The following is a 16,586-nucleotide window of genomic DNA, read 5'->3' as shown; positions in this document are numbered from 1 at the left end:
AGACAGCGAGGTCACCCAAGAGCAGAAAGGTGGCCCAGGGCTAACAGGGAAATGGCCCGAGAGCTGTCCAGGGACCGCAACTCTCCTCTGAAAACAGGTGGGTGTGGGGGGGTGGCCACGGTGCCAGAGCAGCTGTGCCCAGTATAATATCTACACTAGACAGACGTCCCTGGACATGGGGTGTGGTCAGTGACCTTCTAAACAGAAACACTGCCAGAAGAAAGTGGAGGAGAGGGTGAGACTACTTAGAAGTTAATAGTACACGCATTTATGAAATAAAATTCCGTACCTCGGGGTATGTCAGGGAAACTACACTGAAGGAAAGATTCTCAGAAAACTTTAATCGAAGTTAAATTTCAATGCACATATCCCCAAATCCCTGGGCAGTGGCACTTTATAATTTTGTGGGGTTATTGGTGGTAAGGCAGCAGGAGGGAGGATCTGAAATAAGACGAGGTAATGAGCCTGGGCACACGTATCCGCCCATCCAGTGCTGACCCGGGGTCAGGCACTAGGGGACGCACAGGTGCAGAGGGCGACAGCCGCTGTCCCCGCCCACATTGAGCTTCCCACAGAGCCCTGAGTCCTCCCTGCGGACAAGCAAGCATCAGCCCAGCAACGTGACATGCCACCCAAGGTCGCACAGCTGCTGAATCCAGCCACGGTCTGAATCCAGGTCTGCTCAGAACCACCAGATGACAGCACTTAGCCCCACATGCCTGGAAGAAAGACTGTGGAGGTGGCTTTTAACATTCTCTTTCTCCTCTTTTGTTCAGCTTTTTTGAAGGAACATCTTACGAGAAGTTAATTTTGCCTAAAGACAGCAACTTCGTAGTATTTACTTTCTAGGAATACGTCAATTACTCTTGAGTACAGATACATGAATAGAAGACACACATGTGAATGAAATTTAAATATGAACAGAGAAATAAACTGTATTCAATAAAAATATCTGCAAAAAACCCCATCATTAAATTTACTTAAAAAGAGCCTAAATTGAAATCAGCTTCTGAGAACCCAACCCCCTAGGTAACTGCAGGCCGGTGAGTGTTTTTGTAGGCCAGAGATGATTTCCTTGAAATACACCTTCTCTGTGACATCACGCACCCAGGTGCATGCTCTGGGACTCCGTGACCTAGCGCAGGTTCCTGCTCAACCTCGCTCTCGGGGCAGCTGCCCTCCCCCCTGCTCTTCGCCCAGCCACCCCGAGCCCTAGCAGTTTCCATCTGGGGCTTCACGCTCTTGCACTTCTGCTCAGTTGACATCCTTCCAAGTCTCAGTTCCAGTGTTACCTCCTTTATGGTGTCTTTCTTGGTTTTTCTACCCACCCCCAATGGAGGTGAATTCCTCTCACTGTGGCTTAAACAGACTTCATCAAAGCATTTGCAACATTTCACTGCTAATTTGACTTTACCTCACCCAGACTGTGAGACCCCTGCATGCAGAAGCGAGTTGTCTTCTGTATCATCCCAGTGCCCGGCATATAATAGGTCCTTAGTAAACATTTTTACAATTAACAGACGCTTGTGAATTATATTGCTATTCCTGGGCTGTTTATTCCAAGCTGATTAATACAGACCAGTCTTGCTCAAAGTAGAGTCCTCAGACTCCTTGCATCTGATTTAGCAAGATACTTGTTTAAAAAGGCAGAGTCTTGTACCTCATCCCAGACATAATGAATCAGACCTCCGGGAGTTTGGGTGACTTCAGCCTGGGCAGGGGAAGAAGAGGGGTCACCGTGTTTGTTGGCTACACAGCACCAGGCCTTTTGCCCTGCCTCTAACTAGCTGTGGGACCTGAACTTCAATTTTCTCCCCTTAAGTCAAATTTCTAGAAATCATCCCTTTCACCTCTAAACTCCAGTCAGTCCCATTCTCAGATTAAGAGATTCAATGTAGATTAAATTAGAATGATATAGAAAAGACCAGCACGGACTTACACTAAGTTGACAAGAAGAGTCACGAAGTGTCCAGTTTTTCTGGTCAGGCGGCATGATGCCAAGGAAAGAGCACTGCCTTCAGACGCAGGAGCCCAAGGCTCTAGCCGCATGGATCTGGGCAGCCTGAGCTTCTGTTTCCCCCGCAGGGCTAATGAGCCAGCTCCGGAGGGGGCACCTGGCAGGCAGGCAGGCAGGCAGGCTCCCTCCTTCCACCTCCTCCTCCTATCCTCACCCCAGGTTTCTTTCCTTTGCCAAATATTTGCTTAACTACCACAGGACAGTGCTATGTTCTTAGAGACTTCACAGTTTGTTAGAGGCAGAAGAACTTCAGGGTGTCAGCCAAAAATATCAGGAGGGGTCAAGGCCTCCATCGGGCACCCAGGAAGCTGGGCAGCAGTCAGGGGTGGGCTTTAGTTCTGCACTTCTGACGCTGGAAGCCCTGCTCCATTACTCACTCGCCAATTAAGGGGGAACTTACTCTCTACACCTCATTTCTTCCTAGTAAATTGGGAGTAAGAGTACTTCTCCCAGATTTCCTTTTTACTTACCATTTACATGGAGCTTATTTATGCCAACTGCTGTACCAAATGTTAGCTCTTAATCCTCGCAGCAGCTCTGGCCTAGGCACTGCTGTTACCTCCACCATGTACAAGTGGATGCTGAGGTAGAGAGAGATTAAGTGACTTGCCTCTGAATATACAACCAGGAACTAATGGAGACAGGATTCAAACCGAGCTGTCTCGTTCCAGAACCTCAGCTCCTAACCACTGCACGCGCTGTCTCACAGCGTTGCACGGGTTAGTTTTCCCAAGTGCCGGGGCTTGGTCAGCACTCAGCAGGGGACAGTTACTACTGTAACACCCAGAGCCCTCCGCCAGCCTAGGGTGCCTGCTCATCCATCACACACTACTGATATGTAAATGGCCATCCCCAGGTGTCCCCCCAAGCAGCTGGGCTTCATTTGTAATTGCAGCTGAACGTAATTAGTTCTCATTTGGAGTTCAATTTGATTCTCTTAAATATATTCCAGGAAACAGACACTTGTTATCAAATGATGAAGATTGACCAATGGGAAATAAACAGAAATAAAGCCTCCAGAAACACTTCAAGCATAGATGTGGACTCTCAATTTACCATTATCAACCCCAAATTCAAGCAGCTGGTGCACATATGGATTTCACATCAAATTCTCTACTACTGAAAACTCTGGATCCCTTTCCTCTTAAAGAGAAATCATTAAGGGAGGGGAAAATGACTTTTTTGGGGAAGCAGCAGTGTGGTGGGTTGCAGCCTGGATTTTGCAGTTAGACTTCAGCATGAATCCTGGCTCCCCCTCTACAAGCCGCGGGACAGTTGACTTCAACTGCATCCCGGTGGCCCTGTCGGCAGGCATCCCTACCTCTTACAGTTGTGGTCAGGACGAAATGAAAATACGTGTGAACAGGTAAGCACAGTTGCTGGCACACAGTAAGCACAGAGAGTAGCTATTTTAGGGGGGAGGGTATAGCTCAAGTGACTCCTGGGTTCAATCCCCAGTACCTCCTCCAAATATAAATAAATAAACCCAATTACCTCCCCCTCATAAAACAAAACAAACAAAAAGTAGCTATTTTAATTGGCATTGTTACCAATATTAATACTGTAAATAGTGACCCTTGAAATAATGTGGGCTTGAACCACACAAATTGAATGAATTTTTTTTTCACACGAATTTTTTTTCACCAAACATGTACTTGGGTACACCACGATCCACATTTGGTTGAATCTGAGGACGCAGAACCGCGGACATGGAGGGCCGACTGTAAATTTAAATTTATACATGGATCTTCCCCTGCATGGAGGGTTGGCGCCTCTAACCTCCAAGCTGCTCAGGGGTCAATGGTATTATAATTAGTTTTCTGAAGATCTGTTTAGTGAAAACTTACTTAGCATTACCAAATTTGTGTTTAAAGATGTGCACAGGAGTTATGCTCCTTATTTCACTGTTTCAGCCACATTATGTTTCAAGAACTCATAAAGGCTTTTCATGTGTGTGATTTAATTTAATCCTTGCCACGACCCTGGACAGTCGCTAGTATTACTCCCTATCTTACAGGCTAGCAAATACCAGCTCTAAGAGGACAACTAACTGGCCCAAGGTCAAAGATACCAAGTGCCAAAACTGTGGTGCAGGCCTTCTGCCCCGAGCTTCCGCCCCAGCACATGTGAGCCTCCCAAGCACAGAGAAGTCAGTGTCTCCTTTCACAGTCCTTAATGGTCCTGAATTTTAGAGAACTCCATCCACATCCAGTCAGCCGTCGGCGTCTCCTGTGAGCAAGAGCCCCTCCCCTCCCTTGTTTATTATCAGCCTGGACTCCTGTTTGTTTCCCCCAGTGGTTTGTAATTCATTTCTGCCCTTAATAATTTTGTTGATCACACTGTCTGATTTAGCCAGGGGCAGCCCCTTCAAGCTGACCTCCGTGTCCTTGTGACACGCTCCCATCAGTTTTCTCTTTGAAAAACAACTCACTTTAAAATCAGCTGTCCTTTTTCCTACTTCAAAGCTGTAAGTTCTATGTTCCAAAAGCGTCCACCCACAACTGTTTCCTAACATGACCCTCTTACTTAAACACCTGCCTGGTACACTACCATTCCCTGGATAAACTTTTCAGATGCTCAAGGAAAGATACCGTCACAGAAGGAAATACTGCTGAGTCTGCCACGGAGCTGGCTAGATAGGACTGTCATGAAATTATAGGGAAACACACAGGAAAAAGCATACAAGGCATCTCCACTCTGTTGTCATGTACATGTTTACTTTTAGTTTACAAAAAGCTGCCCAAATACCACTTAAAAAAATCGTAGGCTTTCCTTTTGCCTTATTCTGACTGAAGATCCCATCCAGGCAACCAGGTGGTCAGGTGAGGGAATGTGTGACTAGAGGCCAGATGACCACTTAGGTACGAAATGTGAAGTCAGCCAGAAAGAGAAAGAAAAATACTGTATGACATCAAAGATATGTGGAATCTAAAAAAAAATGACACAAATGAACTTATTTACAAAACAGAGACAGACTCACAGACACAGAAAACAAACTTATGGTTACCGGCGGGGAGGATGTGGGGGGGGATAAATTGGGAGTTAGGGATTTGCAGATACTAACTACTATATATAAAATAGATAAACAAGGTCCTACTGTGTAGCACAGGGAACTATATTCAATACCTTTTAATAACCTATAATGAAAAAGAATATGAAAAGGAATATATACATGTATGACTGAATCACAATGCTGTATACCAGAAATTAATACAACATTGTAAATCAAATATATTTCAATATAAACAAACAAAAGAAATGGCTTGTTTCGTGTGAGAGAGCAAGGAACTGAGAACAGCATCATCTCTCGGAGAGTTGTTTTAGAACTGAGGTAGTGATGGAATAGAATGTAAATGCCATCTCCCATTCCAAGGGCTGCTCAAATGGACTCCAGCGCGTAAGACTGACCATTTAAGGAACTGCAGGACAAAAATGCCAAACAGTCCTTTGTGGACCTAAATCTTTTTATTTAAACATAATCTATGTTTCCAGATTCTAGTTCTTTTATCAGGGAGGTTCCCGTTACTTCTAGTTACATAACCCACGTGCCCTGAAGCAGTTTTATGAAGAGCAGACCCGGACGGGTGTTACCGGCAGGCTTCCGCGCATGCTACAGGTCACAAGAGTGGAGAAATCCAGTTGTGGGCACTGATGATTAGGAAAGTGAAATGGGGGAGCCGCAAGTTCAGTGTTCATCTCCCCACCTCCCACACACAGAGAAGGAGTACTGTTGGCAGAGTAGAAGCCCACACCAGACTAAACGCAGGGGAAACAGAAGTCTTTCAAACCAGTCCTAAGAACAGTATCTAAGAATCAGGAATCCTCAGCCAAGCTGGCAAATTAGCAACATTGGTTTTTTCAGTTCTCCCATTCTCCAGGCCCTCTGAGATTGTGAACACAGTGCTCAGGGAAACTGACAGCTGCTCAAAGTCCCCCAGCTCTGCTGTTTAGAACAAATAAATACACACTCTTTGCTTCCCCATCTCCTCCCCGTAACAAACTCGTTTTTCCAAATACCAGGGCAGAGGTCTGATGATCTGGCTAATTCATGATGATTAGGCATGATGCTGAGTCTTTTCAAGAGAATATTTGCATTTCAAAGTGGAAAAAGACAAGGGGATGGGACATACATTTGGGGAAATAAATCTCCGGTCTTTTCTTTGAGGCTTGAACATCTAGTACAAATGAGGCTGAAAGAAAAATGGGGAAGAATCAGCCTGAGATCATTACAAAAGCCAAGCTCCCCTCGATTTCTTCTCTTTTCAAGTGTAGCTCAGGAGCCTAGGGCATTACAGATACGGGCAAATCATCTGTGACTCCCCCCCACAACCACACAAAACATCCCCGGACCCACAAGAAACCACTGTCTGAGGACGATCCACACGTGGGGACAAAAAGCTAAAAAGCACCATTCACTGGTCTTGATATTATTTCACCCAAAGGTAGTCTTGGAAGGTAGTAGTCTTGGAAGGTATTAGCCCTTTTAGCCCTTTTGATTTAAAACATTATTTCCACATCACTGCAATCAGTGAACTACTTTATTACAACCAATGTTTTCTGTGGTTTTCAAAACTGCTTTTTCATCAGCCGTGGTCTTCTGCGAGTGTGTTTTGTTTGTAATAGCTGCTAGCTGGCTAGCGTTCCTTCAGCCCCGTAAGCCAGCAGCGGTGGGTGGAGGAGTGCTGAACTTTTAAGTGAATTGGAAAGGTCTGGAGATACCTTCTCTTGCCCACCTAGTGTCGCAGAGACAGACAAGGAAAGAAGTGGAGGATAATGGTCAGGAAAGCAAAAGGATGCAGGGAACTGTACAATCTGTGGAGCACAGTCTTAAAATTTCAAAATTGCAGTAGATTTGGCAAGAGAAAAATTCCACTCAGAAACAAGCCAGGTAATAATTGTCTAGAGGTCTACTTCAGCTTATGTAATTTATGTACTTTTACAATTTATGTAAGAGTAATACATAGTAACTGCTAAAACTTAACCATGTGTTCATCAATTAATAAATAACATAAAATCAATGCCCTAAATAATGCACTAGGAACAGTTAGTTGCTCAGGAAAAAAAAATGAACTAACTAAATAAAAAAGAATAAATAAACTTCACATTTTTGCCTTGGACTTAAGAAAATGGAATTCACTAAGAAATCTGGGTATAAAATCCCACACATGATTATATTACTTCATCTGTTTCTAACACTATTGTAGATGACAGTGATTAAATTATCAAACACAAGCCAAATGCCAGTATTTGGGGGAAAAAGTTCACCATCTAAACTCCACGTCCACTTGGCTGTGTCTTGAGCTTGGACAGAAGCAGAAGTAGTGACCAAATGCTTTTTCACAACAAACCTTCCATGGGGACAGGAGAAGGGAGCCCCGAGTGGACTGTGGAAGAGTAAGTGCAAACTCTGGGGAACACTGTCCCCGCCCCACGGATCCCTCCTGCAGGAGCCCCTGCAAACTGCCTGGACGGCTCTGCCCACCACCCACACTCAGGCACAAATGCTCTGAAACTACCTCTTTAAGGTTTTAAAGCACCCCTTCCTCATCTCAGTGTTGTACACCCAAAGTATCACAGAACCACCCAGACGAGGACCACAGACATACAGTAACTACGCACAGGAGCACATCTGTATCACAGTGACCCTTATGGAACACGTATGTGCTAACTTTCTCTTTTGTCTTGACCTTCCTTTTGAATTTGTTTTCCTTGGTCTGCACTATTACCAATACTTTCCACTTCACTGTAAGTCTTCTTATAAACTGACTTAAATCCTTTGCACAATGAAACATATACGTACATATCTGAACCACCACACGGGCTGGAACGCAATATCCAGATGCGTTAGAGTCAAGTGAGCTTCACTGGGGCTGCTCTCAGGCTTGGAGGAGTTAACTGGCTGCCTCCCCTGTCCACAGCTCTATTATTCAATTCCTGTGCTGTGGTCGGTCCTTCCCAGGCAGTGCCTGTTCCCAGGGAGCTGTGTATGTGCCGTGGGTGTTTGAGTGAAGAGAAACTTAGACATAGATGATAATGTCACGGTGCGACAGTTAATTTTACATGTCAACTTGACTGGGTGAAGGGCCACTCAAAGAGCTGGTAAACAGTATTTCTCACTTGTCTGTGAGGGTGTCTCCAGAGGAGGTGAGCACTCGAATTGGAAGACAGAGAAAAGAAGATCACCCTTGCCAACGTGAGTGGACATCACCAAATTGCTGAGTGCGGAACAGGACAGGAAGGCTGGGACATCTGCCTTCTTCTGCTCCTGGACACTGGTGCTCCTGGCTCCCAGGGCTTTGGACTAAGGCTGGGACTGACACCACCAGTCTTCCTGGCTCTCCAGCTTGCAGACAGAAGACCATGGACTTCTCGGCCTCCACACTCATGTGAGCCAAGTCCTACAATAAATCTCCATATATACACATCTCTATAATACAGATCCTATTGGTTCTGTTCTCTGGAGAACCCTGATTATAAGACGCAGGTCATAATGCTTTAGTTTAATTTTTATACTTGATATTGTTGCCAATGAATCCTAAATCTTTAAAGCACTTGTTATCATCATAGCCTGATATCTGGCTTACAGCTTCAGTTATCAGACTCAGATATCACCACTCAGATAAACTTGAAGGAAAAGTCAATACTTGTCCCCAGGCCCATCCTCCAAATGGACATACACGAAACTTTTAAAAAAAACTTTCACTGGAAATTTTTGTCATCACTGCCTCAAGTAAAAACATACTCACAACATGAAGAAACATTAAATTTTTTTACTTTTATTTAAAAAAAATTAACGTTATTCAATCTCAGTCCTTGAGTGTATGTCTTTTTATTATTCTGTGTGACAAATAAAATAAAATACTCCTACAGCACCTCTGCTGTGTGCCCAAACACAGCGGCTGTCCTGAGGGAAAGCACTTGTGTGACTGAGTTGTGAGCTGAATTAGATGCTTTTTCAGGGGTCACCATGCTTAAATTCAGATAATGCTAGGTTCACGTGCAGCTGTAGGAAGTGACAGAGAAACTGCCTACCCTCTACCCAGCTTCCTCCAATGGTAACACCCTGCAAAACAACAGATCAACATCACAGGGAGGACACTAACACTGATACTGTCAAGACACAGAGCACTGCCATCAACCTAAGGGCCCCTTCCCCATGTTGCCCTTTTACAGCCACACCCACTCCCCCACCCTGACCCCCATGCCCTCCTCAGCCCCTGGCAACCACCAATTCCTCCTCCATTGCTATGATTTTAAGGCTTTCCTTTTAAGGTAAAATTGACCAAGCCACGAATTACATGGTGACTGATGCAGTCAAAGGGCCAAAACTTGCATTCAGCCAACAAGTGAAGAGGACTTCAGGTGTATTTTCATTTTAAACAGCTGCGAGCCATTATGCTGAACACGAAAGCACCTGGGAGCTAGCGCCAGCTCGAAATCGAGATCTCAGAATTTAAGCTCAGGTTCAATGTGGCCTTTCAAGTTGATGAAGTTCAAAGTACAGAAGATAATTTTCAAGAACCATGTGAAAAACATTAAAAAAAAAAAAGGCCAAATGACAGGAAGTCCCCATGAAGGCATTTTAATGGCGGCAGATACAACTGAATGGTCTTCTCGATGCCACAGGGAGATGACTGACTTCACCGTGGTCAGCATTTACTTTGGTAAAGAGAAAGAAAACCCACATTTAACGCAACCACTAATAAGTAGCCTTGACTCTACAGGCTACCAAAAGTCCAAGTAAACAGTCACCCTGTTACATCATCAGCAAGGTCATAGTCTTCAGAAGCTGTTGAACTTCCTCCTTCCCATAACTGTCTACGCATTTGCAGAAAAAGAAGTCCTTACCACTTTCTACTTTCCCAAAGGTGCACATTTCAGTGAGGGCCAACGTACTCACTACCTTTCGCAAAAAGGAAGGCTCTTCCCTCCCACGCTCTTTCCCATTGTTAACTAGGATGAACACAAGCTGCGACAAAGTGTTTCTGCATCTTTCCGTTTTTGCTCCACTACAATTTTTAGACTCTTCTATTTATATCAAGATAAATGGCACAGGTTAAAGAAAAACTACAATTACTTAAATCCATAAAACTATTTCCGGTCAAAGAAACAGAGATAGTAAAAGATACCCAGAAGAACAATTATAAAACTCGCACTAGGCCAAACAACAAAGCATTCATTCCCTTCTCCCCCCAAACTCCTCCATCCTCTTAAAAACAACTTATCATATTGTATCACAATGCTGAACTTACTGGATATCAGCAGGAAGGGAAGTTCTGGAAAGAGCAAGTCAATTTTATACCCCTAACAACATGCAGAGTTCAAAATGGTGAAGGATTTCAAATTCTAACTCATTAACATCTTTCTTGTTTTTTTTTTTTTTTTAACGGAGGTACTGGGAATTGAACCCGGGACCTCCCACAGCTAAGCACATGCTCTACCACTGAGCTATACCCCCACCCCAGCATCTTATTTCAATAAGAGGCTTCATCTTGTCAACTGGACTTGATGACTCGCCTAGATACTTACTTAAACCAGTGGTTCTCACACCTTAGCCTGAATCGGAATCACCTGGAGAGCTTGTCAAAATACAGATTGCTGGCTCCATCCCCAGAGTTTGATTCAATAGGTCTGTGGAAGGGTCTAAAAACCTGCCTTCTTAACAAGTTCCCAGGTGATGCTGACGCTGCTAGTCTGGGGACCACACACTTTGAAAACCACTATTCTACACCTTCCAGAGACTCCCGATTTCTGTTGAATTTTTCTCTAGGTCTCAACAGGGATGTTGAAAGAAAACACTAAGTTTGGAAGACCTGACTATCTTATGCTTAAACTGCTGAATTGCTCTTTGAAGTAATGTATCTGATGTAAAAGGGAGTTCAAAGCAATTCAGTGCTGAGCTGTGTATCTGCAGCTTAGAATTCCAGACCCCTTTTGTCCTCTGCCACAGAAACAGTAACCAGGTGTGCTCCACGCCGCGTTACAGAGGGAAAACGCCCACTTAACTCTGGGCGTGTGCGGGGCTGAGGCCCCCCGCACTGTGACTGAGTGGGCTTCTCCCAGGAGGTGTAGGGCTGCTTCACAGTGGTCTCCGGGAAAAAGCCCCTTGCTCTTATTCCCACATCAGACACTTCACAACAGGAAAAAGCTAAGGAAAATCCTGAGATGTTCAAATTTAGCAGATCTTGGACCCAAAGTTTTCGAGAACTGGTCTATGAATGGTTCACCAGATTCTTGGCTAAAGGGGAGGATGAAATGATATTCGTGGAGTCTCAAAATGCCTAATTTCAGCTGGTTTTCCACCTCCTCCCTATCAAAAACTTTTTACAAGTAAATTATTAAGAGTAACCAAATCATCTCAAGATTAACTTTAAAAAAAAAACCACAAACTTTCCATCTTATGTCAGACAAAAACAGCAATGAAATGAACAAAAAAGGAAGATGATGGTCAGTCAGTACAAACTGAAAACTCATCTCTAAAAAAAATGACCATAGGGAGACATTAAAACCAGCATTTTCATTGAACAGTAAAAATGTACCAACTGTGCTCACTATTAATGTAGAGATATTAATAATACACATGGTCCCTGACCTCATGAAGCTCTATTTACTATCCTGCAAGGAAGACTAACAGAATGGTAAATTTAAGTGTGAAGAACAGTAGGAAAAAATTCAGATTGCTATGCAAAACAGAGACCAGCCTACTGGGGGGAGGAGGAGGTTATCAAGAAAGGCTTCTCTCTCTGTGAAGCTGGCCTCCATTAAGCTTAGGTCTGAAGGAGAAATAAGAGTGGGTGAGGCAAACAGGGAGGAGAAACGAGGTCCAGAGGAAAACTGTGCTAGGTGTTTCCGTGAGACTCAAGCAGACATAGAGTGGAACAGTGGGAAAGAAGATGGAGAGGCAGGCCAGCGCCAGAACCTGCAGAGCTGCGGGTAAGAGCGTAAGAGCGTCGGAAGCATCTTTAAAGAACACTCCCTGTAAAGCAGTGGTCCCCCCGCAGGGGACACTAGTCAGGAGACAGCAGGCAGCACAAGGGCAGCACAAGACGAAAGGGTGGAGCTGAGCAGCAGAAGGGTGGCTGGAGGAAATACATCCACAGTGTTTTCTCAATACTGAACCTTAGTTGTCTGACACACAGGTCACTTAATTTATAGGGACCTGAGTGTCACTGTTTGTGAAGTGGGATTAGACTCTTCCCTGTGTACCTCTTAAACTTACTACTGGGATCAAAAACCCATGAATCTAAACAATCTTGTTGTACATATTACACACTCAGAGTTACATCACAGTGAGTGTAACAAGCAGTAAAGAATGTCTGTATTAGATCAAGAATTCAGCAAAATTGTTGGAAAAAAGCAAGTATAGTCCTAGCCATGAACATTAACAACATGACTTTAAAAAGGATACAATAAAACCCAGCTATCTAGAAATAAATCTAAGAAAAGACATGCAAGAACTTTATGGAGGAAACTTACAAAGACTTAAATAAATTTAGAAAAATATTGTGCTCAAGAGCATAACTAGGTCAGTCCTTCTCCAAATGAAATCAACGAAATTTCAGTAAAATCTCCAGAGGATTTTTCACAGGACTTGACAAAGCAATACTAAAGTACATAGTGCAGAAATCACAAAACTATGATGCGGAATGAATATAGCAAGTTGTAGAAGGATACTCCAATATCGTTATATAACACCTTTAAATATACAAAATAGTATATACCGTCAAGGATTCGTACAGAGGTAATACCAGTATTGGGAATAATAAAGATTAACTCTAACTGTCAAATTCAGAACATCAGTTACTGAAAGCAAGTGGGTGTTGGATACAAAGATGTTTACTATATTATTCCCTAGTCTTTAAACTTTTTGTATGTTGTAAATATTCCATAAAAAGCCAGAATGCCTTGTACTGGATGGAGAGTCCTGGTATTATAGGATCTAGCTTAGTAGTTCCCAAACACCAACCCAAGAGCTCCCGTCAGCACCACCTGGAGCACTCGGTAAAAACACAGATTAGCGGGCTATGCCAGAATCACAACCTCCGGGAGGCAGCCATGTGAATCTGCGCACAGCCTCATTTGGGAGCCCTTGCCACCATGAGCTATGAATAACTAATCCATCAACAAAATTGGTTCCGACCTGACAGTGAGACATTTAAGTGCTTGGGATTGCCTAATCAGTTTCCAACTGATGCAACTGTCTAGAATTTGGACTCTCATCTGAGGGCAAACCCAGGCGAATTTTAAAGTAGATCCTTTACTATGCTCCCCCACCCTGCACTGTCCCCTGCCAAAGGTCATACACGTAAAAACTAGGACTCTCTTACAGAGTAGTTGTATGAAATGATTCCACAGCAGAACATAATTCCTTCCTGCCCTCTACAGGGACTAAGCCATAACAAAATCCCATGGACGACGAGGATAAAGCGATACAAGTCACTGGCAACTGCCCTTAAGTACGTAGATGGCTACACCGTGCTTCTCTCCTTTCCTGATTTTTCTCCCCTTGCAATAAAATCATAGCTAAAAGTGTCTAGAGAAAGGCACACAACCGAAGGGAAACATAAAGAATAAACTTAGAAAGGAATAACTTATTACAAGTTAGTGGTGTCAGTACCACTATGACCGTTTTCACAGCACCTAAGAAATAATGTCAACCAGAGAGGAGTACATGGTTGGAGCATATGAAATGTCCAAAGGCTGACAAACATAGCTTTTCCCCTAATGCTTAAAAATTACAACCAAAAACATGGAAAGGGATGACCTGGATAAACGACACAAATCCGCTAAATGTGTCAGCACAAAAGGACTCACTTACCAGGGCTCTCGACCCGCTTGTAGTGGTAGGGATTGATGCACACCTCCTTCTGCTTGGAGCCGAAAGGAAACTCACAGCATTCCAGTGGTTTGAGTTCGTGGTGGCTCTGCAGGTCGGGCCAGCGCCACACGCGACAGTAAATGACGTGCGGCAGCCCCTTGCGGTGGGAGACCTGCAGCCGGCCGTCCAGGGAGCGAGGGATGGTCACACAGTTACTGGGCTGCCCCGGGCAGCTCAGGGCCTTTTCCAGTTCCTCCATGGCACCTTTCTTTTTCTTCAGTTTTTTCACCAAAGCGTCAACAGCCTTCTCGGCCCATTTTTCTTCTTCGTCACCCTGTTTCCACCCAAGAAGTCTCTTCACAGCTGGACTTGTGAAGGAAAATAAACTTGTCACGTTCATGATGGCACCAGGATGCTCCTTTCAGGTGGAGAAAGAAAGACGGTCCCAATGTGAAAGGCCAGCGGAAGAGGTGTCACTTTATTTACATAGGATTCTCCTTAGCTCCTTCGTGTTGAGGTCCTGAAAGGTAGAAATGACCATTCCTAGTGTTTCAAAAAGTCACCCAAAGTCAGCACCTAGAAAAGAGAAAAGGGAAAAAGATGTTTAAAATCTTCTCTACCACAAACCCATGATTTATTAAACAATTTCTCTGGGCCAGGTACTAAAGTACTTGTGTGTATTACAGTATGCTATGGACGGAATTATGTCCCCCCTAAAACTCATGTTGAAGCTCTTACCCCCCAAGTGTGACTGTATTTGGAGATGGCGCCTCTAACAAAGTAATTAAGGTTAAAAGAGGTCATGAGGGTGGGGCCCTGATCTGATAGGATTGGTGGCTTCACGAGAAAGAAGGAGAGATTTTTCTTTCTCTCTCTCCCTCCATGCGCACCCACTGAGGAAAGGCCACATGAAGACACAGAGAAGGCAGCTGTCTGCAAGCCTGGAAGAGAGCCCTCACCAGAAAGATTAACAAGTTTAAAAACTTAACTCAGTTCATGTATATAGATCATTAAACCTAACAACTGGAGTATCCAAACTGACCAAATAATGAGCCATTAAGCAAATCTCAACACTAGCAAAGGAATAAAACCATACAATTCCCTTTGATCACAGTATAACTAAGAATAAATGCCAAAAATACTGTTATTGAAAATAACTGCACTTTTAAATAACCCATAGGTCAAAGAAGAAAATACAGGGGAAATTAGAAAGTATTTGGAACAGAATGATTATAAAAATATGACACAAAAAAACTTGTAGGATGTGGTTCAATCGTGCTTAGAGGGAAATTTAGTCTTGAATGCATATATTAGAAAAGAAAAAAAGCTGGAAACAAATTTTATATTATCTATCACAAGAAAAAGATAAAAAAAAAAAAAAGAGAGGGAGAGAGAAACAGCAAATTAAACCCAAAGAAAGCAGAAGGAAATGAGAGCAAAAATTTAAATTAAAAAAAAAAAGTGTGACAGAAAATCTATAAAATCAACGTCAGTTCTTTGAAAATACTACTAAAAGTGGATATTCCTCTAGCAAAACTCATCAAATTACCAGTAACAGGAATTACTGAGCCTCAGAACGTGAAGGGATAATGATTATGAACAGCTATCACAGCAAATCGTGCATGTCTATGGCTACCATGTGGCCGTCTCCACACCTGCCTTCCTCACTAGAGGAAAATGATTCAGGAATTATATATTATTGTTTTCCTATCTCTGGTGCCTAGCATTGTAGCTGGACCATATCAGAGTCTGAATAAATGTTTAATGAATGACTTAGCTCCCTCAAGGAATCAGAAGGCCAAGTGTGGAGCTTCAACAGGCTGTAGGAGGTTGTTTCCTTTTGTAAATAGTTTTACTCAGATTTACTAGTTCTTTGACACTGGTATTATTTTCATTTAACAGAAAAAGAGAAAACAAAACCATGCTATTATCAAAAGTCACACTTGGTCAGAGTGTACCTCCTGAAATGATCATTCACTTTTACTAAAGGTTTATTTTGCAAAAGAACAAGAAAGACAACTTCTTTTTCTTCTCCTCTAGTAACAATTTATAAAAGGAACACATTTCTTCTTATTCTGCATATCCTTTTCTTCAACTCCAGAAACTGCTTTTTTCTAGTCAACAGTTTTCAAGTTAGAGGGGGTGTGTTTATTATCAAAATCACTTGGCGCTATTTCAAACTCTATCACTGATGGGTTTGTTATATAAGGTAAGAATATTGGGGGTAGGGGAGAAGATTAGGAACCACCATTTCAGACCTTTGTTTTAATTATTCCAATTGACATTTATTCACCAAAGCTGTACTGAGTGCCTGCTGAGCACCTGTGGTATACACAGAGGACGGAGGCAAAGATGTCTCCATCCTTAACGGGCACACAATTTAACCGAAGAGTCAGTGTGTAAACAATGAACTCTCATGAAGCAAAATTCGCTCCCCTGAATGCCAACACTGGAGGACTGTACTGCAAAGTCTCAGGGCAGAACTCAGCAGGAAGGAGGGCATGACCACACTGAGGCAGACCCTGTGTGCAGGAACAGGAGTGGCAGCCTGTGTACTGTGCGGTACCCACCATCAACCAATCATAACACTGGGTGACGAAAGCTCTATAACAGGTATAAATGATAATACATAAAAGCAGAAAAGCAATTAACTTTTACAATTAATTCCAGGCATTTCAGGAAGTTTTCCCAAAGAGAAAGTATCAGACAGGCCTTAAAGGAGGAGCAGAATTTTGCAAATCAATAGCGTTA

The 16,586-nt window shown here is 43.3% G+C and overlaps 1 protein-coding gene across 4 annotated transcripts in view; it reads right to left on the bottom strand.

Annotated features, from left to right (window-relative positions):
* The window catches only part of SMAD1 (SMAD family member 1), a 67,442-nt gene that overhangs the window by 27,949 nt on the left and 22,907 nt on the right, over window positions 1–16,586 (bottom strand). For all 4 annotated transcript variants that reach the window (XM_032464300.1, XM_032464320.1, XM_032464310.1 and 1 more), the window contains exon 2: window positions 13,836–14,411. In XM_032464300.1, the coding sequence (XP_032320191.1) occupies window positions 13,836–14,235 (400 nt within the window). In that variant the 5' untranslated portion in view covers window positions 14,236–14,411. The remainder of the gene's footprint in view (window positions 1–13,835; window positions 14,412–16,586) is intronic.

Source organism: Camelus ferus, chromosome 2, assembly GCF_009834535.1.
Source record: "Camelus ferus isolate YT-003-E chromosome 2, BCGSAC_Cfer_1.0, whole genome shotgun sequence".
Classification (NCBI taxonomy): domain Eukaryota; kingdom Metazoa; phylum Chordata; class Mammalia; order Artiodactyla; family Camelidae; genus Camelus; species Camelus ferus.
The sequence above is the reverse complement of the archived record's forward strand: the minus strand, read 5'-3'. Positions and strand labels throughout refer to the sequence as shown.